Source organism: Eumetopias jubatus, unplaced genomic scaffold (genome assembly GCF_037043125.1).
Source record: "Eumetopias jubatus isolate StellerSeaLion01/CBP00866 unplaced genomic scaffold, mEumJub1_p1.0 scaffold_9, whole genome shotgun sequence".
NCBI classification, from domain to species: Eukaryota; Metazoa; Chordata; class Mammalia; order Carnivora; family Otariidae; genus Eumetopias; species Eumetopias jubatus.
In genome coordinates, this window is record NW_028274815.1 from 140,042,695 (window position 1) to 140,067,679 (window position 24,985).

Genomic DNA, 24,985 nt, shown 5'->3' on the forward strand with positions numbered 1-24,985 from the left:
CAGCGGCACTCCCACATGGATCCAAGCTAGGGACAGTGCTCCGAGTACTTTGCTACCAGGCGTCAATTTGGACTTTAAATCCTGCATCTTCAGCCCACAAAGCCCTCCAACTTCATGCATCCTGCCTGCCCCTGCCCCAGGTGGCCCGTCCTCCGGAACCTGGGGCTTGCCGGCAGCCTCAGGCCCTCCGCCCCTGGAGAGGCTGGCTCCTGCACCACATCCACTCTGCTCCCTACCACCCGTGCCCATGGTCACCGGGGGCCACACCTCTCAACGTCTCGTGTCCCTGGGAGCTGGAGTTTTAAAGAAAGCATGTGACGAAGCAATGAGAACGCCTCACAGAGTAAACAATAGGCACGCGGCAGGGACAGTGGCAAACAGGTTGCCCCCGGAGTACCTCATCACATAAAGTGTTTAAGCCTTGGGCGGTACCATACCCCAGCATTGAGAAACCACTTCTTACCAGCTCGGATTTGGCTGCAAGGTCCACCCTGCCTGGGGGATGGCTAGTTTGGGGTTAAATCAAGCGGATGGCGGTCCCGTTTCTTGAGGGAGGCTGGGGTGGGGAGGGAAAGGTGGCACAGTAAGGACAGGGGCCGGGATGGCAAGGCCCACGGCACGCGGACCTTGAGCAGCCACTGTGAGGAGTGAGGCCCGGAACCAGTTCAGTCCCTGCCCTTCTGGAAGACCAACTCTGCTGAGTGTACTTTAAGAGCACACTTAAAAAGCGGGCCTAAGGCATTTCAGAAACCCCAGTGAGGCTGGTCATGTACAGGACACCTGTGTCCACGACACCAGACACTTAAGTGGCTGCAGATGAAAAATTTAACTTTAAAAACATTTACTGCAAGGTGTCCCAATCAGAATCTAAGATCAATACTGCCACTGGTCTAACCAGTATTTCCCCACTCATTCAGCAAAAAGCCAAGTCAAGATTATTTTTAGGACATTCCCAAAATACGTGACTAAAGTGACCTTTTATCCACGAATGGGTTAATGGTAAATAAACACAATCTATTTAAAAAAGTACAGGATGGCTTTCCTTGACCATCACATTGCTATCTTATAGAACTAGTTGTTACTAGTTATAGTCAACTTCTGTTACTCCTTACCTGCGCTTTGGGAAGTACATAAACAGGCACAATTAGGTAAATAAGCAAATTATTAGTACAATGCTCTGAGACTGATGGATTCCACCAGCAAATTGGACATGATCCTCTTTTACTTTGAAATGTTTCAAATGTGCCAAAGGCCCGATCCGGCGAGTGCTACGGACACAAGCTGCATCTGGTCCCACTGCAAACCAGGGTTGCATTAGCTGCTGCCAGTGACTGACCGGTACAGCCCTGCGATGTCCGCACAGTGAGAGAAACACTAGTATTTCTGAGTAGAGCTAACATCGAGTTTGCAAATTCCTCCTCTAAATACACTGAACGTATTACACCGTGTATAAATTTACACAAGGGCAAGGAATAATCGTGTAACCAATCAGAGCACTATAGAAAAGCACACAACGGTGTTTTCAGGAGATGGTCGATGACCCCAAATCCCCCCAGAACCTGCCCAGGGTGCTGAGAGACAGCCTGTCGGGAGCGTGCTGAGCCTATGCCACTCTGGCAGCAAAACCTCCTTTAGCTCCCACACTCTGGGGCCTGCTTGTGGGGAAGGGCAGTGCTGCCCGAGCACTGGGCCAGGCAGGACTTAACTTGCTGGGACCTCAGCAGCTACAGGATGAAAAGCTGCCCCTGTGGGTCAGGCCACAGCCCCAGATGGAGCGGTTTCTGCTGGATCTGGCCACCTGTCTGTAATGGAGACGAGCTGTTTTGGGTGAAGCCCAGCCAAGAGCGCAGGTTCATGTGTATACACTCTAATCAGCCGCTTCCCAATGAGCACGAGACTGGGGTCCTGTCCCAGTGCCAGGCGGCTGTGGTGCTGCGGCATCGCTGGCCACTGGGTGGCACTGGCGGGCCTCCGCGGAGCCGGGAGCCCAGGTGTCCACCGGAGGAAGTGGCAGCTGCCCAGGTGAGGCTACAGCTCGCACAGCCCAGCAGCCCCGGACACCCACGTCTGGAGATGGCCCTTTACAGGGACCCGTGAGAAACCCTCAGAGCGGCGGCAAATTGCTCTAAACCTTCTGTGCTCTGGTCCTGCCCAAGCTAGTACCAGTTTACCCTAAAAATCCCCAGATGGATCACACTGGTCTCAGGTGGGCTCACTCAATGACTGGCTGTAATAGCCAAAAAAAGAACAGTGAACTGGTGTGACAAGGTTCAGGTATGGGTGTGTCCACGGTGCAGGTGAGTCCCCAAAGGTCCCAACTGACACCACACGTGTTCCCTCCCCAGTGGCTCCAAAACTCGGCCCGATTCCCACCACCAGCAACCTCCATGTGCCCCCCACTCCCACTGGGTCCCAAATGCGCTGGGCAGCCGAGAGCAGGCAGACACTGCCCCACGGGCTCTACCGCAGGAAAGGCCAGGCCAGGGCTCAGAGGGCACACAGTGGGGCGCTGTGCCGTGCGTTCTGCTGGCTGGGGCGGCAGTTCTACACTCAGCTCAGCGGGACACGTGCGTAACGAAGTTTCCCACTTCCATGCTGACCGGCAAGATCTCTCCTGGTGTGAAAAGTCAAATTAACAGTAGCAAGAGAAAACCATTTTGCTTTTTGTGCCCTTGCTTGAATATTTTAAAGTGAGTTTTCCTGGAAGCATAACCAAGTACCAATTTGCTTTTGTATCAGAAAACATGTGTAATTCCCAAATTAACACTCAAAAAAGCATAAGCTACATTCCTGATGCTCTTCAGATCAGACATCATTTTAAGGACGTCTTTATGAAGATCCCCAGGCAAACTGTCATGGCTTGGACTCCACAAAGCTTTTCTAGGCTTTTTTCTTCCTGTTGTCCAGTATTTGAGTGACTTACACCTTAACGGAGACACACAGAACTTGCCACTTGTTAAAAAAATAAATAAATAAAAAGGGCAAAAAAAAACCCCCCAAACAAAAAACAAGTATATACCTGGGGAAGCAAGTCACCCTTCCTCATTTAATAGTTCCACACATTGTATTTTGAAAATGAACCCAAAGCCTGATTCAGGCTGGATGGGTCACCTGTAACAGAACCGGTCAGATTGTCCTTCCACCACATGAACCACTCAGACAAAACGGGATTGAGGCCATGTGGGGAGACGGGTGCCTCCCTCCTCTCGACTACATGACTGGGGCCAGGTGAGTGGCCCACTGTGCGTGCAGGACTGGATGCCGGGCCCGAGACTCACTTGGGAGTGGAGCGGCTGCTTTCCTGCAATCTCTCCAACTGGTTAACAGGCATGACCATAGTTTTAGTAAGGTAAGATTTTAACCAGTATTGTTTGTACCCAAATTGTCTACTAGTTCACCCAACCCACCTAGGGGGCTGGGGGCATGTTAGAGCGCCCACTGACCCTTCCGTCCAACCCTTGTCCCAAAGGGTCCCATTGCGCAGAAAAGCCCAAGGCTGCTGGCCCTGTGCAGACCAGAGTTGGGGCTCTGCAGCAGTTACCTTTGCGTGCTTCTGGCTGAACTTCTCCAGGTTCTTGGCACTAGAAGAGGGCCCAGCCTTCATTTCAGCAAAACTTCTTTGGTTTGCGGGAGCAAATATAGCTATGTGCACGGGGACGCATCATCACACTTCAAATCAAGAATGCTACAACTTAATGCAAATGCCCCTTGAAACTCATGTGCCATATTGGAGGGGTTACGGTGGCATCGTCGCAGAGAACCATGGACTCTAGAACAGAGACACCACCAAAGGGACTGCCCCATAGCATCTGTCTTTAGACATCACAGTAGACCCACAGTTCCCCAAGGTCACACGAAGTTCACTGGAGGGCAGGTGGAGGGAGGCCAATCCTGCTGGAAACTTCCAGTGGCTGCAGCACGACTAAGGGGGCAGCACTGGGCACTACTGGCAGTTTTATCTCCAACGTTCAAGTCTGTGTACACGTGAAACCTCTCCCCGACCTAATTTTCTGAAGTTAACCAGGGTTTTTTTTTAAGCTTGTGAAAAGTCAAAGTCTGAAATACCAAGAGTATCTCTGAGCACCAAGGAAATTCCAGTCGTACGGAGAGCATCAAGAGTTGTCAAGCTACATCACCCTTCCTCAGTACGTTTGGGATTTCCCTCTAACTGGGGGGAGAGAACCTTGGTTCAGACGTACCAGGTCTGATTTGTCCCCAACCACATTTTATTGCCAATGACAACTCTGGAATAGACAGATTAAAGATGGCTCACGTAACTGCTAAAATCTGTAACTGAGCACACCCAAGGATTTCCATTTCTACAAAATATTCCTGGGTCCTAGTATCCCCCGCATATTTATTATAGGAAACTGGTTTCCACTCAGGACTTCGGAAGCGTGTCTCTGGAGCCCACGCCTCTAGTTATCCTCGTGACCATCCGGGTTCTCCTTGTTCCGTTTCACAAGCAGGTGAACCATCTGTGTGGCATGCCCGTGAACTTATAGGAGAAATGCTTCTATCTGCATCAGATTGCTTGACCAAATCATCTGAGTCTGGGTGTATAAGTTGTTAGGGTTTTGCACTCTAATTCTCAAAGCTAGATGAAACTGCAGAAATCTTTTTCCAATCAAAATCTGTTCAGAATCCCCGTGTTTTAAGTCCCCTGAGCCATTTAAGGGGTCCCAGATACCAGGGATTGTGCCTACGAGTATCAGAATTCCACTTCCAAACGCTAATAAATCAGGGACATTTTAGAAAAAAGTTTTCAGCCCTTCTCATGCCTTGGCAACAGTGGGAGGTTGACCCAACATTGAAAAGGAACAGAAAAAAATAAGGTTATCAAAACAAAGAAACATGATGATTTAGGGAAGTAAATAAAGCGGCAGTGGCTACTATACGTGAAAAGCAGCCATACGGGAACTAGGGAGAACTGCGATCTGTGAATTGCAGCACCTGGAGGACACAAAGCATCTGCTGATCCTTTTGTAGGGAGAAGCAGATAGAGATTCCAAGTCCCTGTTTAATGGGAAGTCCCCTCACACCCTGTTCACGGACAGCTGTCCCTACCCATGACCTAAGGTCAGCAGCAGTGGCCTGGGGAGGAGAGGGAAGCCCAGGGCACCTCCCAAGCCGTGTGTCACTCCCTCAGCAGTGGCCACTATGGGCGGAATGGGGGATGTACCCACAGACGTGGCATGTACCCAGGTCAATGTGGGAACACTTCTAACCACGGCAATACCAGCTGTACCCCAAATCTAGCCACCCCAACCCAGAAAAACATGCTCTGCAGCCAGCCAGAAAGGCAGATGGGGGTCCTTTTGGGGTCAGAGGGTTCTGCTGTGTGTGTGCAAGCTACCTGATACCCCAACTGTGAAGTGATGGTTTGGGGGCGAGGCTGCTACTCACCGAGGCTGAAGTCGAGTATTTTACCAGTGACTGGAAGATGGCATTTCTGAGATAACAAAAAAGGATCAGAAGCAACTAGCTCAAAAATATGTCCCTTATGCATGCTATACATTTTGGGTCTCCATCAGCTTTGAGATGTAAATGTGAAAAGGGCCATCAGTCATCTGTCCCAGCTTTCTGTCAACTGAAGCAAGTCGAGCTTCAGTGAGGAGCTGATGTGCAGAAAAGAGCAGGCAGGGGTGAAGAGGAGCTGAGAAGTAGGCCTTCTCCTGGGCCCCTCCCTCGCCTTCAAAGATGGAGTGAGGGGAAAGAACCCAGGGACAGGGGCCGTCCAGGTCCCCACCCTCCGCATGCACACTGGGAGCCTCGAGGCAGCTTTCCCAGTCTGCTGGTAGAGATGGAGCACTGTACTGAAGCTGGCCACCCAGGGCTTCTGTGGTCGCCCCACCGTTTCATTCTGTTATGTTGGCCTATGACCGACGCAGAGCACTGGAGCACAGTATTCCAAAGTGACAGCTCCCCCCCGCCCCCCGAGTGCTCACTGGTCCGCGATGCTTACTCTCAGGTATGTGCATGACTTGTAAAAGTGCTTTGTTGAAGATCTGAGACGTGCTGTTAGCATGGAAGTAGCTCAAACCACCTAAGGTGTAGCAGGGACTCATTTTAATACAGCAATCAGCTAATCCCATGATGGAAGAGCTCCCTCCTAACTTCCCCCACCGCACCCACCTCCCACAGGTTTGGGGTCACCCTCGTACTTTCCCAACCCCGTCAGCTCTAGTACGGACCTGCGGGAACGCGTGGCAGCAGGAGAGGGCAGCACACGCCTACGGTCTTGGAATTTAAAGCTACATGGCTTTTGATACTTTTGTAAAAGGCACAAAACAACATAAAATACAACATGATTTAAAACTGAGTGAAAATAATCTTAACAGTAAGATGTATCCTGTAGATCAATTTAAACTTCCAAATTTAATTTTGGAGTGCTTGGCTGAGAAGCCAGAATGGAGAGAAAAGACCCAGCTGCATGATCTAGAGCAGGTCCCCATGCAGCTGTGGGAACTGTCTGGGGGCAAGGGGGTCTGGCCCGACAGTGCAAGCCTCCAGGAGAGGGTCAGGTCCCAGTCACTGTGGGCACTCTCCCTTCAGGGAGGGCACTGCCCCGAGGGCCAGCACATCACACTCACTTACCTTGGAGCATATGGAGCAGCAGTAAACAGCCTTCAAAACTTGCATGTCTCTCTGTGTGTGTGTGTGTGTGTGTGTGTGTGTGTGTGTGTGTGTAGTATTTGAATTGCACACAAAAAAAATTCCTGTTGGATCAAAAATAATGTAATTCCTGAAAAATCACACTTAAGTTGAGTATCAGGTGCGATACTATCTGCAGAAGTGGGTTCCCATAAGAAGAAAGTGAGGCCTCCCTGTGCGGACAGCAGACGAGATGGAGAGACTCCTAAGCCAGTGGGGCCAAGACAAGCCTGCAAGGGCCGTGTGGCCAGAGTCTGGATGCCAGGAGCACGTCTACCCAGCGTGACCTCACCAAAGACCACACAGATACTTACCAGAGCACGACAATGAAAATTAAGAAGATTAAAGAGATTGGTTGCCAGGTGAGACATTTACCAATGAGATTTGTACAGCTTTTTGAGGTTTGAACTGACAGGAAGGGCCAACAGACTGAGGAGGTGCACAGGGCTCGAGGCACGTGGGGCTCAGGCATCTGCTTCTGTCTTTGCAGGTGCAGCATTAAATATGGCTAGAGCTCCTGGTCCTGAACAGACCCGAGTGACGGCTGTCCAGAAAGACCAGGAAGGGTCCAGACGTTACCCCTAGGTGATACATACATTTATACAACAGTGGCGGCCAGAGGGCAGCAGTCTGTTCTGGCTTTACTGCATTGTAATTGTGGTCGCTTGCCCAGGACGGCGTGCCTTCACTGGTCGCTTCCTTCATGAGGACCTCACTCCTCGATGGGGCCACCATTGCCTTCTTCACGGTGTTCTCTTTCTTGTCTGGAGCCGGTCTCTTATGCATAGCAGAGATTCTAATGCCTGCCTGGATAACCAGTAAAACCCCAATCATTAAAGGAGGCCAGAGAGAAGCCTTCGCTCCTCACGCTTCTCAACGAAGGTCACAATACGCTCTATAGTTGGGGTCATTTGAAGCCCCTCACCACCCTGACCTTGGGCTCAGCATCTGCTCAGCAGCAGGGCTGGGCTACATTTGCACATCCAAGAGATGTGGACGGATGGACACAAACAAGGACCTGGGTGCCAGGCAAGCTTTGTGGCCATTGGGAGACTGGAGGAACACAGTGTCCCGCCGCCTCTGCCCGGCGCTCGGCGTGGTCGCCACAGTACTCTGCACAGCAGCAACCGCTGCTCTGGGAGTCCTGAAACTCAGAATCACCAGCCGTAAAAGTTACGCCATCTAAAGGCCAAGCAAGTGCAGAAAAACCTGGAGAGGACTTCCCGAGCAGCACCGCTTAACGCCTTGCTCATCACAGATGTAATGGGGGCTGCAACGCAGCCACACCAACCTGAGCTAAAACTCTGGGTGAGGGCCTCGAGGGTCAAACAAGAGACTTCCCAGGTCACACTTAGCACAGGAGAGAGAGAGTTCTGTGAGCTAGGTTTCGAGGCGAGGCACACAGTCTGGCCACCCAAGACCCACCCCCCACCCTCGGCGGCTTGCAAATTTCTGACAAATCCCACCTCTTCTCCCGGGACTGTGGGTCCCGGATGGAAGGCTCGGCTCCCTCGCCTGCCGCACTGCGGTCAGCACGAACGACGCCCTCCACGAGAGCGGGGGCAGCATCAGAGTGCACGCCTGCGTGGAACTCTTAACAGGGAAAGCGTGGAAGGCTGGAGGAGTGGGTGGGTACCACCGGCGCTCCGTCTGTGCCTGCTGTCCCCCACGCGCCACAAACCAATCAACTGCACCTGGTGCAACATGCAGGCCCCCCTCTCACTGCAACAATTCAAACGGCTGGACTTGATCAACTTACCTGAACGCTACATTTCGGGAGAATGAGCTTTTCTGGCTTCATCTTGGTCTTTTCTTTCGGTTTTGGTTTTTGTTCTTTACCTGAACTTAGAAATCTCATTGTAGCAGCAGCATGTTTGAGAATACAGTCGCTGCTGCAGTAAACCGAGTCAGGCTGCGCCAAGTTAGAGCACCCAGGGCCAATACACTTTGAGGCACCAGGAGCCTCTGCAACCTGCAGAACAAAACACGTGGCTTCAAACAACATACTTACCAACTCGAGCAGTGTCAGTACTTCGTATAATTCCTATTTACGCTACTGGCCTCGCTAGTTCTAATGGAGACGCTAAAAGCATTTTTAATACCAATAAAAACATGTCTTTGTTTCTATCCCATGGCAAGGCACTCACAGTAACTACACTTTACGCAACCTGTGGCGGGCAGAGTTGGGAGGTGGCCCCAGGACTCTGCCCTGGCACACAGGCTCTGGGGACTTTTCAACACAATGGGGTTTCACATCCATAATTAGGTTCCATTGCAGGGCAAACAGGGAGTTCTGCAGGTGTAATCAAGGTTCCAAATGAGACAACTCTGAGCTATGGAAAGGGTCTGCTTCATCAATAGAAAATGTCAGAAGAGGGACTGGGACTTGCAATAGAGAAAAAACTCCACTGCTGATTTTGAAGAAGCAAGCAGCCTTGCAAGGGAGCTCCGGTGGCGAGGGTCTGAGGGTGAGCTACCAGACGCAATCCAGGAATACCCGTTCAATGTGCATCTCAGAAAAACACGGGTGACTTTTGGCACTGCTGAGCCCCAGACATAGCACAGGGCACATTTAGACACAAAAACACTGGAGCCTTTCAGAAGTAGATTCCTCCCCAACCGAGCCATCTGATGAGACCCCAGCCTACAATGGCACCCGGGTGCCATCTCTTAAGAAACCATGGAGAGACCCGGCTAAGCCAGGCCCAGGCTTTGGACCCATGGAAGCTGATCTAATAAATGCGTGTTGTGTGAGGCTGCTAAGACACGCTCACTGTTATGCAGCGAGAGGGTCCAGAGAGGCCTGACTCATCCTCAAATGTACTTGAGCCAAGTCTTATTCCTCCAGGTATTCTGAAACTGCTCTTCTTCCACAAAACCCAAATCTGACCAAAAATAAAATCTAAGCTCATGCAGCCTCAAACATCAAAAATAAAGACATGAAATTAAGGTGACTTTGCCCATTGTCCCATTTCCACTAATTTTTCTTAATGACCAAACGCGATACAACAGTTAACACCACATCCCCACGCAGTACCTCCTGACATCTCCAGGCTACTGCTTCAATGGTCTGGACCCCACAGCACCTCCACCTTGAGACTCCCACAGCCCTCAAGGCTCCTGTATGCCCAATGCCCGCTAAAGCACAGACCTCCACTTCACGGCCGTCTAGGGACTCAGGAAGGGCTGGGGGGCACGCTCATGAGAGCCTGTGACAGTGTTCCTCAACATCAGAAGCTGACGACACAGGAGAGATGCAACAAAGAACCATGCCCCTACCAGAGAGCGCCTGAGACTGTTCCAGAGGGTGACACCAGCAGCAGCTGTGGGAAGTGGCTTGGATGCCAGGGATGAAGTGGTGTGTCCCCTGCCCAGCCCCCCTGCCCCGGGAGGCTCAGAGCACCAGCTCTCTCAGGATGACGGGGTCAGGTCAAACGTGTACTTCCTTTGTTAATATGTGTATGTGAAGGTCGACATTCCAAAAAGAACATTTAAGGAAAAACTAAAAAATGAGTCCATTTAAGGAAAACATTAACTCGGTACTAATAGTATTGGAAGCAGATAAGACTTAAAGAAAGAAAGGTCCCAGGATGCCTAGGTGGCTCAGTCAGTTGGACGACTGCCTTCGCCTCAGGTCACGACCCCGGGGTCCTGGGGTCGGGCCCCTTGGTCAGCGGGGAGCCTGCTTCTCCCTCTCCCTCTGCCTACTACCCCCTGATTGTGCGCTGTCAAATAAAGTCTTTTAAAAACAAAACAAAACAAAACAAAGGAAGGTCCCTCCTGGTGTCCTGCAGGATTGCGGGGTGTGGGAGGCCCAGTAAGCCATGTGCAGGGGACGGCCTGCTCCCAGAGCCCAGCCCGCGGCAAACACAAGGCCGTCTGGAGGGAAGAACCTAACCTGCTCCAAAAGAAAAACCAACTCTTCGGGGCTTGACTCTTCTGTTGACCCTCTATCACTGGCCTCGCACAGAAGTACTCACAGGCTGGAATATCTTGAGCTTTTTCTTGCCACTTGGGTTCGCAGCTTTCTCGATCCTGCCCTTAATTCCCTGGTCTTCGCTGCACTTGTGCTCCACTGTCCCTATGCTCGTACAGTCGGTGCCATCCGCGCCCACCGGCCCGCACTTGGCCTCCTGCTGCACCGCGCTTCCTGAGTCTGGTTCGTCCTGCACCTGCAGAATGGTGCAGTTTGGGCAGATGTAATCTTCACCGTTCCTTTCTAGAAGCCGTCCCCGGGCCTCAGAGATGCCCACACAATCGCCGTGAAACCATTCTTCACATCTGTCACAGCAAATCATAAACCTAAAATTATAAAATACCGGCATTAGAAATGGAAAACACAATTTAACAACTTTACGATTAAAAACTGAATTGGTGAACTGGTTTTAACTCATTATGAAAAAAAGCAAAATAAAAAAAAATTGAGAACAGAATGAAAAACATTCAAAAGCCCTTCTCTTGACTTTATTAGCATTCAAACAAATTTGTGTCTTTTTTCTTCCTGAGGGGAGCACTCTGAGAGTGAGCTGCAGGCTGACCAGCATTCCAGCCTGGAGACCCTGCACTCGTCTCCACAGACCAGCACATTCCTCTGTCCTGCCAAACACCCCAGGTGGTAGCTCCCCAATACCACCCAGCACCCAGACAGGCTCTGGATGCTCAAACTGCAGCCCGATCACAGCCCGCTTGCTCATGGGTGCTCCTCCAGGACAGTCTGGAGCGGCACTATGCAAGAGACCCCCAGGAGGATGGGAGCGCCTCAGTCTGTGCTGTCTCATACCGCCCCGTGGCAATGGGGAGCCCCATACGGCTACAGAAAGTCATATGGCTACCCTTCTGGGGCTTCTTTTTTCATCAACACCTCCTCTTTCATCCTTTCCAACTGCGTAAGTTACTCATGCAGCCCAGCTCTAAAACGCATCCCCTCAAAATGAACAGAACCTTCCCTTGCTGTTTTCACGGCCCGGATCTCTCTGGAAGCTGGGGGCCACCGGCACCCCCCAGGCTGTGGCCTACCTGTTGTTGTGTGGCTGACGACATATGCAGTACAGAGCATTGGGCTCGTAGGCCTCACACTCGGGCTTCTGCCGGCCCACGTCCCCGGAGTTTCCGGTTCCCTGAGCCTTCCCTTCCAGCTCCCTTTCTCCACAGTCTTTCTCGGCCTGGGACACCGCACCCTGCTCAGCCTCGGGCTCCTGCGTGTGGGGCAGCACGCTCTCCGTGGCGCCGCCCGCCTCCACGTCCACAGTCTGCGGGGCATTCTGCTCCCGGCGCTTCCTCCTCAGGCGGCTCTGGAGGCTCTTGGGGGGCCTGCCGGCCGCCTCTTGCTCCCGCTGTCTCCGCAGGCGGTTCTGCAGTTCCTTCAAAGTCAGCCCGTCACTGTCGCTGTCGGAGGTGTCGTCCTCGTCCTCACCCCCTTTGGCCTTTGTGGAGGTGGCAGGCCGTCCCTTGTCAGCCGCAGAGCCCGCCGTGGGCCCGCCCTTCCCCTCGGAGGTGCTCTCCACACTGCCTTCGGACGCCGTCTCCACGTCTGTGACGGGACAAGACGCTGGTTCACCCGAATCCTCGAGCGAGGCAGGCGCATTCTTCCTTCCTCGTCGTCGGACCGTCGTCAGAAATTCTTCCACCCGCTCGGTCCGCTTCGGCTGCCTCCCGCTGCGGCGCAAGGACAGGCTCTGCTGCTGCTGGGGCTGCCGCTCTAGACAGTCGGCCTCAGCGTCCCCAGCGCCCTCTCGCTTGGCAATGGTGGTTCTTCGAAAGCCCCATGTTTTCCTGAATTCTTTGCTGGTGGGCTTGATGGCCTTGGGCACTTCGTCATTGCTCGGGTCACCTTTCTCATCCATACCTAACGGTGAAATGGAACCACACCATGAGAAATGTTAACGAGGCGACACTTCTTAGCAAATAATTAACAATCCCTGAGCTACAAGTACACACAGCCTTTAATTCACACAAAGGAGGGAGCATGGCCATGGATAAACAACGATTTTCTACCTACACAAAGTGAAGGTGAACATTCAAATGACTTATCTTGATCAAGGTTTCTTAAAAGGTAGCATGAGAGAAGATCTGAGGGGACTCCGGACAGAAGTCTCAACAGTCACCCATCTAACGTTCAGTGCACACCTGCAGCCAGCAACTCAAACCCGTTCCCCCTCCAGCACTTCGCTGCTCAGCACAGGGCTCCACCACAAAGGGGGTCAGGGAAGCCCTGTCCAACGGGTGAACAGCATACACGGTACAAGGGCATGAGGAGAGCAGGGCTGCAGGGCCGGGAGGTGCCGTGCACCTGTCCCCGCCCAACACCCTGGGCAGAGGGTGGAGTGCGAGGGTGGCTCGAGGCCTGGTGCAGAGGAGGACTGGCTGCTTCCATCCTGGGCTGAGGAGCCCTGAGTTGCTAAGTGGTCCGACCACCCTGCTAGAGAGAACAGCACCCCGCACCCCAGCCCTGCTGCGAGCTGAGTGCAAGTGTCCCCTATGGACACCTTGTGGAGATAAGGGATCACCCAGCTAAGCCTTGCCCAGATTCCTGAGCCCCGACTCGGGGGTTAGCTGTTACGCAGCAATAGGTAACTTGGCCACTTTGGAAATAATGATGGGGAATAGCTTTATGTGCATTTGTTCTTTCTCACTTTCTGACAGACTATTAAAGGATCATGCTTGTGAAAACTCAACTCTTTTTTCAAACCTGAAAAAGACAGTATATACCTTGAAATTTTTTTTCAAAGCTAGCCAGGCTTCAATTGCATTGAAACACTAATGCTGATTCAGCCTTTACGCCACATTCCGTCGTAGGGCAAGGACAGTGATGGGGTGAAAACCTTCAAAATACAAAATACACAAAATTCAAAACCACACACAACCAGATTGTTTTTTCTTTTATTTCCCATGACGTGCTGTCCCCCATTTTCCTGCTGGCTCGACCAACCCTTCCCTCCAGAGCCTGGCCAGCATGCTCCCAGGCCATTCGGAAGCTTACAGGAGTGGCTGGGACATCAGCATGTGTGCCAGCAAGGACCACACCACTTTTCTGGTCCTGAGATTTTGTGCAGGAAGAACTCTCCTCAACAAAACATAGTTCTCACCGAAGAGAGTATACAACGTCAAGTACTCGCACCAATAAAATGTCAATGGAAAAATAAGAGTGCCTTGAGTAAAAATTCTCAGCATGTGGCTGAACACTCGTCTAAACACTTAGGGCTAAAGTTTAGAATATTCTAAATAAACAAATATGAATGTTACACCGTATGTTTGTCACATAAAATGACACTTCAAAAACAGAACACACAATTTCAAACCTATTAAGAGAAAACCGTGTTGCTGATGTTGCCACTGGTGCTGCATTACCTGCCCCGACACTGAAAGCTCGGACACCTTTTCCAGAGGTCCAAGTGCCTGACGATGGAATCGCCTGGTCCACAAACACAGCCCACCTCAGACACCGCTGCTGTCAGTCACTGCTCACAGGTAACAATAAAGATCATCTCAGGACTGTTCCCACGGAGTAAGCTCCTAAAAGAAAATAAAAAAATCATTTATAGATTCAAATAACCGTAAAAAAAAAAAAAAAAGGGCATCAGACTTTCCAAGAAATCTATTACTTGAGTGTATGTTATCATGTGGCCCACTCGGGGAGTCAGAAAAAAAAAAGAAGAAAAGGAAAGAACACAGTCCCCTTCTTTAAGAAGTTTCCCTTCTGCAGAAGGGAAGGCACTGTGACTGCACCCTAATAGAAGGTGGCCAGGCTGGGCCACTGAGGGGCTGCAGGTACTGGCAGGTGTGTGTTTGGCGGGGGGGGGGGGGGGGGGGGGGAGCTAACTGTGCAGAGGCCTCAGCAGCATGGCGGTTTCAAAACCAGTCGCTGGTATCAGCTGCTTTCCAATTATGATCCTACTTTTGAGATGGGCTCAGCTCGATAAAGCCAAACAGAGAGAGAAACACAAAACATGAAAAGGCTGAAGAAAATCATCCACAAAGAGAAGTATTTAAAAATTCTTAATAGTGGAGATATGCCACCATTTAGTTAAAAGCCCAAAAAAGATTTCACAAGACTAATAATTACTTAACATCGATGTGCTACACTTCATCTACATGAATTTAAAAAACAGTTCTCTTAGATTACAGTCCTGCAAAAAACCATACCTAGGTGAAACGCACACTGAACAGGCGTCTGTTCCTGGATAAATCCTCCATACTGATCTTTTCACGTTTCACACTCTGGCCCCGAGTGCCCCTCTCCAAGCCCCTCCCAAGCTGAGCCCTCACCTCCACCTCCCTTGCCCTCTGGGTGGGTACTACAGCTGTGGTCTCCTTAGTGACCCCAGAACAAAGACAAACATTCTGAGGCGGCTCCTCTTAAAGAGACAGCGTCCATTCCACTCTGATTAGCCAAATCCACCATCATGGCCACCAAATCTCTCAAATGTGGTAAATGCATCTCAAATCAAGGCTTCAACGTTCAGATGCCTTTACTTCTCAGAAGAAACTAAAAATAAACTTTATTTTTATATTTCATAACATTGTGCATTTATAAAAGCAAAGAAATTAAAACGTACTTAGGAATGAAAAATTTAAATACACATTAACCTGAGAAACACATTTCTGGATTTGAGTTCTGAATAATAAATTTTTAAAAAAGGAAAATGGAAAATCTAGTTATTTCTGTGTGTGGGATGACATATAGTATACTCAAAATAGATCCAATCATTTTAGATCATCTGATTCACTTATCTCGACTTTATCTTTGCAGAATTGTTGTTTTGATAATTTCTTCAACATTGAAATTCTAATAAAAATTTCAGCAATTCAACAAAAGAGTGTGTATCAAGACAAAAGAACAAAAACCCATGTGGAGTCCCTAACAAAACTTGGATGTGGTGTGTGGTTGTACACCACACAGTGCGTGGCAGGAAGGATATGCTCAGGAACCTGCAATCACAATGTGGTAAGAAGCGCTTTCCCCGGGAAGGAAAAGGAAGGTGACCATCCCTGAAACCAGGAACACAAGAACAATCTATGAGCACGGAATGCACTGAAATAATGTAAAATTATGTTTCTACATTTCTCAGTGCAGTATTTTTTCTCAGCTGCAAAGTGCTCCATTTCCCACTAACCTGAAGTTGGACGCTGTGGAAGCTCACATCTAAAGACGCACACACAAGCCAGAGCCTCCCAACTGCTCTGCTCACAGCACAAGCATATGGCCAGGAAGAAATTTAGGAACAGGCAGCCTTTCAAATGTTCCACTCTCAGGGCTCCTTTATACTCTTAAAAACGGAGGGCTCCAAAAAGCTTCTGTTTATGTGGAATAGATCAGTATTTTCGAAATTAAAACTGAGAAAGTTTTCAGGTAACTGTGGATGTTCTTTGACGTCAGGCCGAAATTCAACAAATAGTAGTTTCCTAAGGAAAGCTGCAACGTGAAGCCCGAGACCTGACTGCGCTTTCTGTCGGGGAAGCCACCGGTCTGTCCGGCACACCCTCGGAACGCACCATTTTACCCGTGCGTGGTGGTCACGTTGCTGACTGACACAGAGTCCACGTCAGCACACTTCACCACAACACAGAAGACACACAGTCGTTAATGCCGGCACCCACCTCCTCAAATGTCCTTTTTTTTCTTTTTAAAAGATTTTGAGAGAGAGACCAAGTGAGACAGCACGAGCGGGGGAAGGGGCAGAGGGAGTGGAAGAAGCAGGGATCATGACCTGAGCCAAAGGCAGACACTTAACTGACCCGTTGGGAGCCACCAGGGCACCCCTCAAATGTCTTTAATCACTGGAAAGCCATCAAGCCCGTGACAGCAGATGTGAACTTTTCAAAATTGTAATTTTCACCTGAAAGCTCAAATTTTATCATTAGCAAGGAATACTGTCAGCTGCTTTCCCTGAAACTCAGGTCATTCCTCTCTGAGAAAATGCCTGCCAAATACTGGGTCTGAAAACTGGAGCCTGTCCATTCTTTTCAGCACAACGGGTGTTCCATGAGAGGGTAGCTGGTTTGGCACAGGGCTCCTCCTGGAGAGCCACCCTGCTTTGGGGTACAGAAGTGCTTCATAGGTACTTGCCATTTCATTACTGGGAATTTAAAGCAAAGGGACGGGACACTGGAGTGGTGAGGTTCAACTGCGCTCACGAGGTCTTTGCTGTCTCTCCAAGGACATTCTCGGGGGAAATGGCAAATTTTACATGACCGACTGGTGCTGAGCAGTGGACAGCACACCGTACAGGGAAATGCCACTGTCTGGACCAGCTTCTGCAGGCCACTGCAGATGTCCACTCCGTGAGAAGGCTGACAACATCACTGGTACCACGCAGAGCTGTGACAGCCCCAGGGATCCAGGAAACACACTGCGAGAACTTCATTCCACTCCTATTAGTTAAGCACACCCTGGATACGTGCAAAGCAATAGCACATCTCTGTGCTTCAGTATCAGAAGGGGCCAAGCATTTCCTTCCACAAAATTGTTCTAACACCACTAGATTCTCCCTTCGGATTCTCCAACTTTTCAAAATATTCTCCAAAAATTCAAAATATTAAGCTGCCAGATGTGGTTTCTTAAAAACAAAACCCAAAATATAATACATTACTTAAAAACAAACCCCCAAAAAACAGCTGTTAAGTGCCAGTGATGCAGGACTCTAAATCCTTATAAATCTGAAGGTGCAACTTCCAGGATGCATGCACACCAGAAGTGACGCTGAGGTGCCCACCATTTAAAGATCTCTGGTTCTACACACTTGAGGGCGGCTTCTCTAAGACGCGAGCTGAGCAACCATAAAGCAGCTCCTGTTTCCACAGCAGGAGGAAACAGCCAGGACCGCCTCCCAGGGTAACACAGGAGGGCGCATCCGCCCCACCGGGGGCCAAACGCGGTTCTCCAAATCTCCTACCCCACAGCAGTATTCAAGAAGAACAATTTTAACCCGCCACCAGAAATTACACACAATGTTACAACACACCTTCGCTGTTTCTGCCTCTGTTAATTGAGAATTGGAAATTCTGACAGACCAGGCCAAAGTTTCTATTTTGTACTGAGGGTCCAGTGTCTCACAACTAACTCTTCCCTGTGGATGATGAAGGTTGAGAAGATGCAAAATTCTACAAAAAAAGGGAAGATTTCCCAACTGAAGACTCATTACTAGAACCGTCCCTAACAAGCACCTGGCCGGAAGTTTCGGACGACGCAGCGGCCCCGCAAGCACCAAAGTTGTCCGATCACCAGCAGCAGCCGCCTCTCCCTCTCCTCACAGACCCTTAAGGTCCACCGCAGCAGCAAACACCCCACTGTGCTCTGACCATGGACAGAAAAGAGGTTTGGGTCCACAAAGTAAACTAAGAAATCCACTTTTATTTATTTGAACACGTACACAGAACCGGAGTTGACCGTGTTAAAGCTTTTATAGCTAATTCAAAGTTTTGCTGCTACCAAAAAACACTGTCATTGTTAAAATTATTCTGATCAAGGGAAGGTGTCCCCAACCTAAGTTTCTCAGGAAATGAATATAAAGAGAAATCTAGAAACCACCCTGTTTAAAATTTCTTAGTCCTTTGCTTTTACACATGCGTGGAGAGAAACAAAAGCTGCTACCTGAAAGCCTCCTGGGAACTGAGGCCCAGCCAGGCCCTGGTGTAAAGCTGGGCCACCAGCTCAGCGTGGGTGAGCAAAGGGCACTGGTTTCTCTCTGTCCAGTTTCTGTTGCAGAACACAGGCTCGTGACCTTGGTGGGCAACTCTACACGGGCGTCAGGAGCCAGAACAGCCACATTGCATCTACAAAGGTTAAGGAGCAGGAAAGGAGGTTATCACTGTTCTTTGTTTCATGGTGCGGACGGTCTCCTAAACTGCTACCTTGGACGGCTTTGGCCATGGTCTGCATTGTGTGCCCCAGCCCCTGAAATTCACATTGAAACCTAGTCCCAAGGTGACAGCACTACTAGGAGATGGGGCCTTTGGGAGGTGCCTAGGTCGTTAATTCAAAGCCCTCATGAATGGGATCAGTGCTCTTAAAAAGAGCCCCAGAAAGCTCCCTTGCCCCCTGCAACCCTGAAGACACCTCACCAGGACCTGACCATGCTAGCACCCTGATCGTGGGCCTCCAGAGCTACAAGAAATATGTTTTCTATCAGCCCCCCAGTCCATGGTCTTTTGTTAAAGTAGCCCAAGCGAACGGAGCCAGTTCCCCTTGTGTCTCTGACACAAACACGGTCTCAAGCACTGCAAGGGACAGTAGGAATCCTACCATCTTGGGGGACTGGTGCTCCTAAGACAAGGCCACCGCCTGGCTCTTGGTGACCCTTTGAACTGGACAGGTTTTTGGGCTCATTGAAAAATCTGCCCTATGCGACAAGTTTGTCTACTGCTAAATACCCAAGAATGACATTGGGATGGGTTCCCAGAGTCTCCTCCCCTGCTTCCCCAACAGAGAGGAGGAAGAGGGTGCGGTGTGTGTACACTCCCAGAGGGGATGAGGGCACCATAAGTCACTTCCCAGGACAGTGTGACATTAAGGTGCCAGTCATCCCTGCTAAGCACTTTGGGGGCTGTTTCCCCTCAGATTGAGTTTCTAAGTCCTGTAGCTGTTAATTAAGAACACTGATCTTCCAGGGAAGACCCCTGCCCAACTGCCTATGTGGGTGGCTGGCTGGCACTCCCTTCTGGCACCAATGCGGGCACGGCCGCAGGACCCCGCACCCTGTTGTGGTTTCCCGGGTTCATGCCACGGGACGCCGGATCGTTCCACAGTCAATATAGGCCATGCTCACCCCCATTTTCCCTGCAGCAGGAATTAAGGAGCCAGTGAAAGGCTGTGTGTAATGAAAGGATATCCTACAATCAATGAGAAGGGCCACTTACACGCTCAGACTGTAGTCAGGCCACGTGACCTAAGGCCAAAAGAGGTCTCAGGGCCTTCCCACCCAGCCAGCACCCTGGCCATCTTGCTTCCTTGCAGGTGGTCTACTGGAGGGAGAGGTGTGCACTGGAACGACAAATCACCCTTATTCCACACTCTTTGCAAAAAGCAAACACACGGCTGAGCCAATAAAATTTCAAAGACATTGTCCATCTTCCTAAAGTAACCTATTTCCACAGGTTTGTTAAAGTTTAGAGTCAACTATTTTGTAAAGGTCTCATTTCTCAACAGGAGCAATTCTAATCATAACCAGAAGTTCTCAAAATGTGGTCCACAGGACTTTCAGGAGGTCCCTGAGGTCAAATTATCTGCACAAACACAAAAGACATCGTATGCCCCTCTCCCTGGCCACTCGCAGGAGTGTATTGTAGAGCTCTCCAGAAGCTAAATGACAGTGATGTTACCACAGTCTACGTGATGTGAGAATCCAGCTGTTGTCAGTTTAGCCAGAAGTCAGGAGATTTACTAAAAGAACCACCACCATAAAACAAAACGACGCTATCTCTCCTACTGTTTTTGTCTTAGAAAACAGTTTCTATACAATGTTACATTGTATTACATTGTTACATTGTGAGGTTTTATTATTTAAAAATAAGTTTACCAGTGTCCCTTTTCATGCGAAGCCCAGTAAATACTAACAGATGTAACAACTTAAGCTAAAGCTCTGAAGTGTCCCAGTAACCACAGGTGTGAAAGAGGATCTTCAGTTCACAGGTAACCTTACAGGACTGCTCTTGAAAGGCCAAAAGCAGTTCCAGGCCTTTCCCAGTAAGACCAAGAGGTACCTCCACACCCTGCCCCTGTCCTTCCTCAACCACAGTTTCAAGTGATTATGGAGAAGGCGCTTATTTCCAATGATGAAATGGTAGCCTCACACAGCCACCTGAATTCAAAGACAACAGGCCTTGTCTCCCAAGCACCTGTTTCGTGAGTGGTGCTGTCAGAAGTGCAAACCACAGGCTGGCCAAGAGACAAGAATCATGACTGGAAACCTCAAGTCAAGAAGTCACTGCGTTTCACCAGGAGCCTTCCTTTCTTTCCCTGAGATTAGCAGAGGCCAATGTCTAGTTTTGTTTTGGGCGGTAGTGGACAAGGTCCGAGATTAAATAAAGAAGTTACAGAATTAGGGTTCACACAGAGCAGATTTTGAGTGAAGCTTGTATGTCCTGCAACGTCAGACTCTCCCTGCTGCACGTCTGAGAAGGGAAGAGGAAGGGTCTCTTACTACAAGAACCCACGCTGTGAAAAGGAAGACCATCTAAATCACAATCTAACAAACCCAGAGAGTCCACAACCAGCGTCTACTAGCCCTGTTGTCTCCATGGGGGGCCGGGGCATCTGGTGGGGCATCCCCGTCCTACCCATAGCAGCCAGCAGTGCCCCCCACCCCAGGTGCAAGTGGGGTAGTTCTTCTGATAAGCAGACTGCGGTTGGGAGGCTCCGGGGACAGCACAGCAGATGACGAGAACACAGGCTTCACCCCCAGCTGCAAACCTAACAGGCAGACGCGCTGAACAAGCGCGCTTCCCTCTGGGCTGTGCTTTCCTGCCTGGGAAACGTGGACAACTGTGAGCTCCCAGCTTCCTAAAAGGCTATGTGAGACTACACCCTGTCAAGTGGCAGTCCGTGCTTGCACAGGGCACGCAAGCGGTAAGCGGTAGATGTCATCTATTAAAATGACAATGGCCGTGTCGGTGAGCATTTGGGGAGACAAGTCCTCTTATGAGAGTCGATGTGACAAGTATTTACCAAGATCCCCTTATGTACTTGGCATGGGGCAGAGCAGGCAACATTGCTGTTCCCATGGACCAGGGGTGACAGTCTCACTGTGACTTGGCTGAGAGAGCTGGGAAAGGACAGATACATTTATAAGAGCGCTCCCAGCCACACTTTAAAAAAAACAAAAAAAACAAAGGGACACAAGCCAATGTCCATCACCAGGACACTGGTTTGGGGGAACAAAATCAAGAAACATCACATAAAGGAATTCTTTAAGACCGCAATTGAAGGATGATGAACCACAGAGCCACTGCCATGGCAAGAGTCCCACCTGAGTGGGAGTGGAGAGCACAGGTCCCAAGTCAGCCCTGCACAGGGTCACACAGGCCCACCACGTTCACAAACGGGAGCAGCTGTGACATGCGCTTCTGAATGGGACCATTTCTGGTGTTGGCTGTTTTTTTTTTTTTGGCTGTTTTTCTTATATTGCTTTAATTTTCTGTATATGTATTTGTAACCCAACACACGGTAACGCTATCGTTATACTGGAGGGAGGAGCTCATTCACTTTCTTATAAAGGCGTATTAAACACCGTTTAAAAGTCTGTATCAACATATGAAAAACAAAAACACAGCAACTAAGTTTGATACCCAAAGATATATCTGCTTCACAAGTAACACACAGGATGATCACCACCTGATTAAGCATGTTTTACAGTCATGGCTACAAGAATTCTTATTCAAATACATACAATTACCTATTCAATTTCATGTAACAACTAACCCCCAAAATCACTACTCATTATAATAAAATAAGGTCTAAGCAAGAGAAACTCTTCTCCAGTAGTGGGGGCACCTAGAGCAAGCGAGCTCAATTCAGACCATTTTTTGACCCCTCTTTCCCAATTACTGTGTTTCTATTAACTGTAAACCACAGAGACTTTGTAATGGAATTAACACCCATCATTTGATAGGAAGCATGAAAAAGGGGAATATTAGATATCCACTCTAAGGGACCCTACCATGTAAATAAGAAGAAACAGGCGAGAAACTCCATCTAGGAAAACACCCTTCTTAATGGACTTCCTGAGTCCACGGGGCCTGTAAGAATCAGGCCTCTATGACAGACAGTGCCCCACCGCAGGGACCCAAGGACAAGGTGATCTGGCCTAACCTGTAAATATGCCCCATCTCTGCTCTCCAAGAGCTAAATAGAAATCACCAGTATCACTGAATGAAAAGTAAAACATATCATGTCAACAAAAATAGACAACAACCAGAACCTTGAACACTTGCAAACATACACCAAACCAGAAAATAAACCAGTCCCTGAGCTGCTTTGGAACAGACTCTTTGTGAGTTAGACACCCAATGGGAGGAGAAGGACTTACAGCGTCAACAGCAGGACCTGAAAACTCCACCGCCATAAGATAACGGGAGACGAAGTCCCTACTCCAACCCCCCACCCCCGGACAAACCCCACCCACCACATGGCCCACCTGAAACCCCAAGTTGCACCCACCTCCAAGCCCCAGCTACACATTTCCTCAACAAGCCATTGTGATGCTCACACGCGTACACACTGTGTGTGTCATTGTTTGACAGGACAGAAATCAGTAACCGTGGGTACCAGCAGACAAGAGCAGAAGAGAATAGCCAGTTAGACAACTTTTTATTGGTGCCCTTTCTTCCTATTGGTACAGAACTTACTTTGTTGAAATAACCTGAATTTAATCAAATACTAACAAGGGAGAGCTCTTAGTGGAAAATCAGAAGTAAAGATATGCATTATTCCTAAATTCGTTGTTAAAGTCTGCAGGAACGCAACCAAGTAGGAAAACAGGGTGCCTGGAACATGCTTCTGGCAGGAAGCTTCGTTAGGCCTTGGGCCGGGTCTTCCCAGGTGACACTTCTGAGCTGCCTATGCTGTGTTTAAAACAGATATACCATGGACTGGTCATGGAGTCATATATGTGCATACGCCAACCTCAGATTTCAATGAAGGAGCCGGGATGTCCTCACAAGTCCCCACTGCACCTGTCTCCAGGACCGGGAAGGCCTTCTGGGTTGCTGCCACAGCCAGGGTGCTTAGCACACAGGAGGCCGTAAATATTTGCAGAATAAACTGAGGAATCATTCTACTAAAGGTCACAGATCTTATTTCCTTAAAATGCATGGCTAAAACACCTTTCCTGGAAGCGTATTTCAGCCAGGGCCTATGTGGCTCTGGAAGCTGTGGAACATGTCTCTGAGGTGGGCCTGACAGCCCACTGAGAAACAAGCTCCGAGCTCCTGGGCAAGTCCCTTCCTTGTGCTTCAGTTTCCTGGAGATCAGAATCTGCACGGAATGCCCGAGTACATCAGGCTCAGATCTCATTCCTTCAGTGTGCAAAGGACACGGATATTGTTATCTACGTCCAAGGGATGATTTCAAGAGCATCTTCAACTTAACTCACATGCTGTTGTGACCCAGGATCCCAACTCCAAGCTCATCTACTGAGGTGCTAGATTCAAAGCCAAAAACCTGGCCCTCAGCTCCAGTGTCTCACAGGCATTGTGGACTTTTAAGATTTTTTGAATAAATCTGAGGACCTCGGTAGTACCTGTAGCTTAGCACTGGGTAAGTCGAGTCTCCATTCGGCATAAATGACAGCTCACAGTAGGCACTACACCAACATGGACCCTGTTCTGGCCACTTTACGAGTGGTAGCTCATTTGAATGAGTAAGGTGCTCCTGTGCCCGTTCTAACCTCCAGGAAACTGAAGCACAAGGAAGGAACCTGTCCAGTAGCTCAGAGCTTATTTCTAAGTGGGCTGTCTGGCGCGGGCGGTGGGGGTGGGGTGGGGATGAAGACAGGACACGGAAAACGGGAGAAAACAAATGGGGATCGGAGTGCCCAAGGCATGAGAGACACAAAAGGGATCATGAAGGGCACAAGTCCCTTGGAAGCTGAAAGCTGACCCTTTCTACTTTCAAGATGACCAGATGTGACACAAATATGGCCAGCATACGTCAATCAGCATACTGATTTCCCGAAATCCTTCCTTGTTTCCTACAGCACCAAATATCACACATCTACCCTAATATCATCCTCCCTGAGCAGCTGGCTAAAAATCAAACTCATCCAGTTAAATAAGAGCGAACAGTACCCACGCTCTAAAAACAGATCCTAGAATGAAACTTCACAACCTTAAAGGCTATCTAGAACTAACCGAGCTGAAAAACAAAAAACAGAAAATTCACTCCAACCAGATACTTTCTTCAAATACAATCATTTCTGTGCCATAAGCCAGCTATAGCCTCGGAACTTGTGCGAGAAGGCAGTTTCCCTTCTCTCGAACTATCCTGCCCCCTGCACGGCGGACTTGCATCAACACTAGGCCGTCGTTGCTCCTCTCGGTCCGTCCCGATCGTGACCAGGCCACACCGAGCAAGCACCGTCCTGGGCGGATCCAGCCCCAGGCAGGCGCCCACTCGCGGTGGAGGCCGCGGAGGCGCCGGGAGAGGTGACCTCCCCCCGCGCGGCTCCCCCACCCCCCTCCTCCCTTCCCCTCCCCTCCCCCCGCCGCCCCTCTCCCCCCCCGCCCTCCCCGCGGCCGCCGCCATCTTCTCTCCTCGGCGGGAGCGCAGCGAGGACCGGCACTGACGCCGCGGCTCTCGGCGGGCCGGGCTTCCGCGCCACCGCCGCCGACCCCCGCC

At 49.9% G+C, this 24,985-nt stretch overlaps 1 protein-coding gene across 5 annotated transcripts in view; it reads right to left on the reverse strand.

Annotated features, from left to right (window-relative positions):
* Nucleotides 1-24,985, reverse strand: part of DIDO1 (death inducer-obliterator 1) — a 50,988-nt gene that overhangs the window by 19,078 nt on the left and 6,925 nt on the right. For 3 of the 5 annotated variants that reach the window (XM_028091139.2, XM_088026839.1, XM_028091138.2), the window contains exons 2-7: nt 14,002-14,166; nt 13,363-13,475; nt 11,671-12,499; nt 10,635-10,956; nt 8,414-8,626; nt 7,251-7,461 (exon numbers count right to left, since the gene is read on the reverse strand). In XM_028091139.2, the coding sequence (XP_027946940.1) occupies nt 7,251-7,461; nt 8,414-8,626; nt 10,635-10,956; nt 11,671-12,497 (1,573 nt within the window). In that variant the 5' untranslated portion in view covers nt 12,498-12,499; nt 13,363-13,475; nt 14,002-14,166. Of the gene's footprint in view, nt 1-7,250; nt 7,462-8,413; nt 8,627-10,634; nt 10,957-11,670; nt 12,500-13,362; nt 13,476-14,001; nt 14,167-14,796; nt 14,883-18,244; nt 18,427-24,985 lie in introns of those variants that run through there. The other 2 variants (XM_028091141.2, XM_028091142.2) reach the window with 2 other exon arrangements.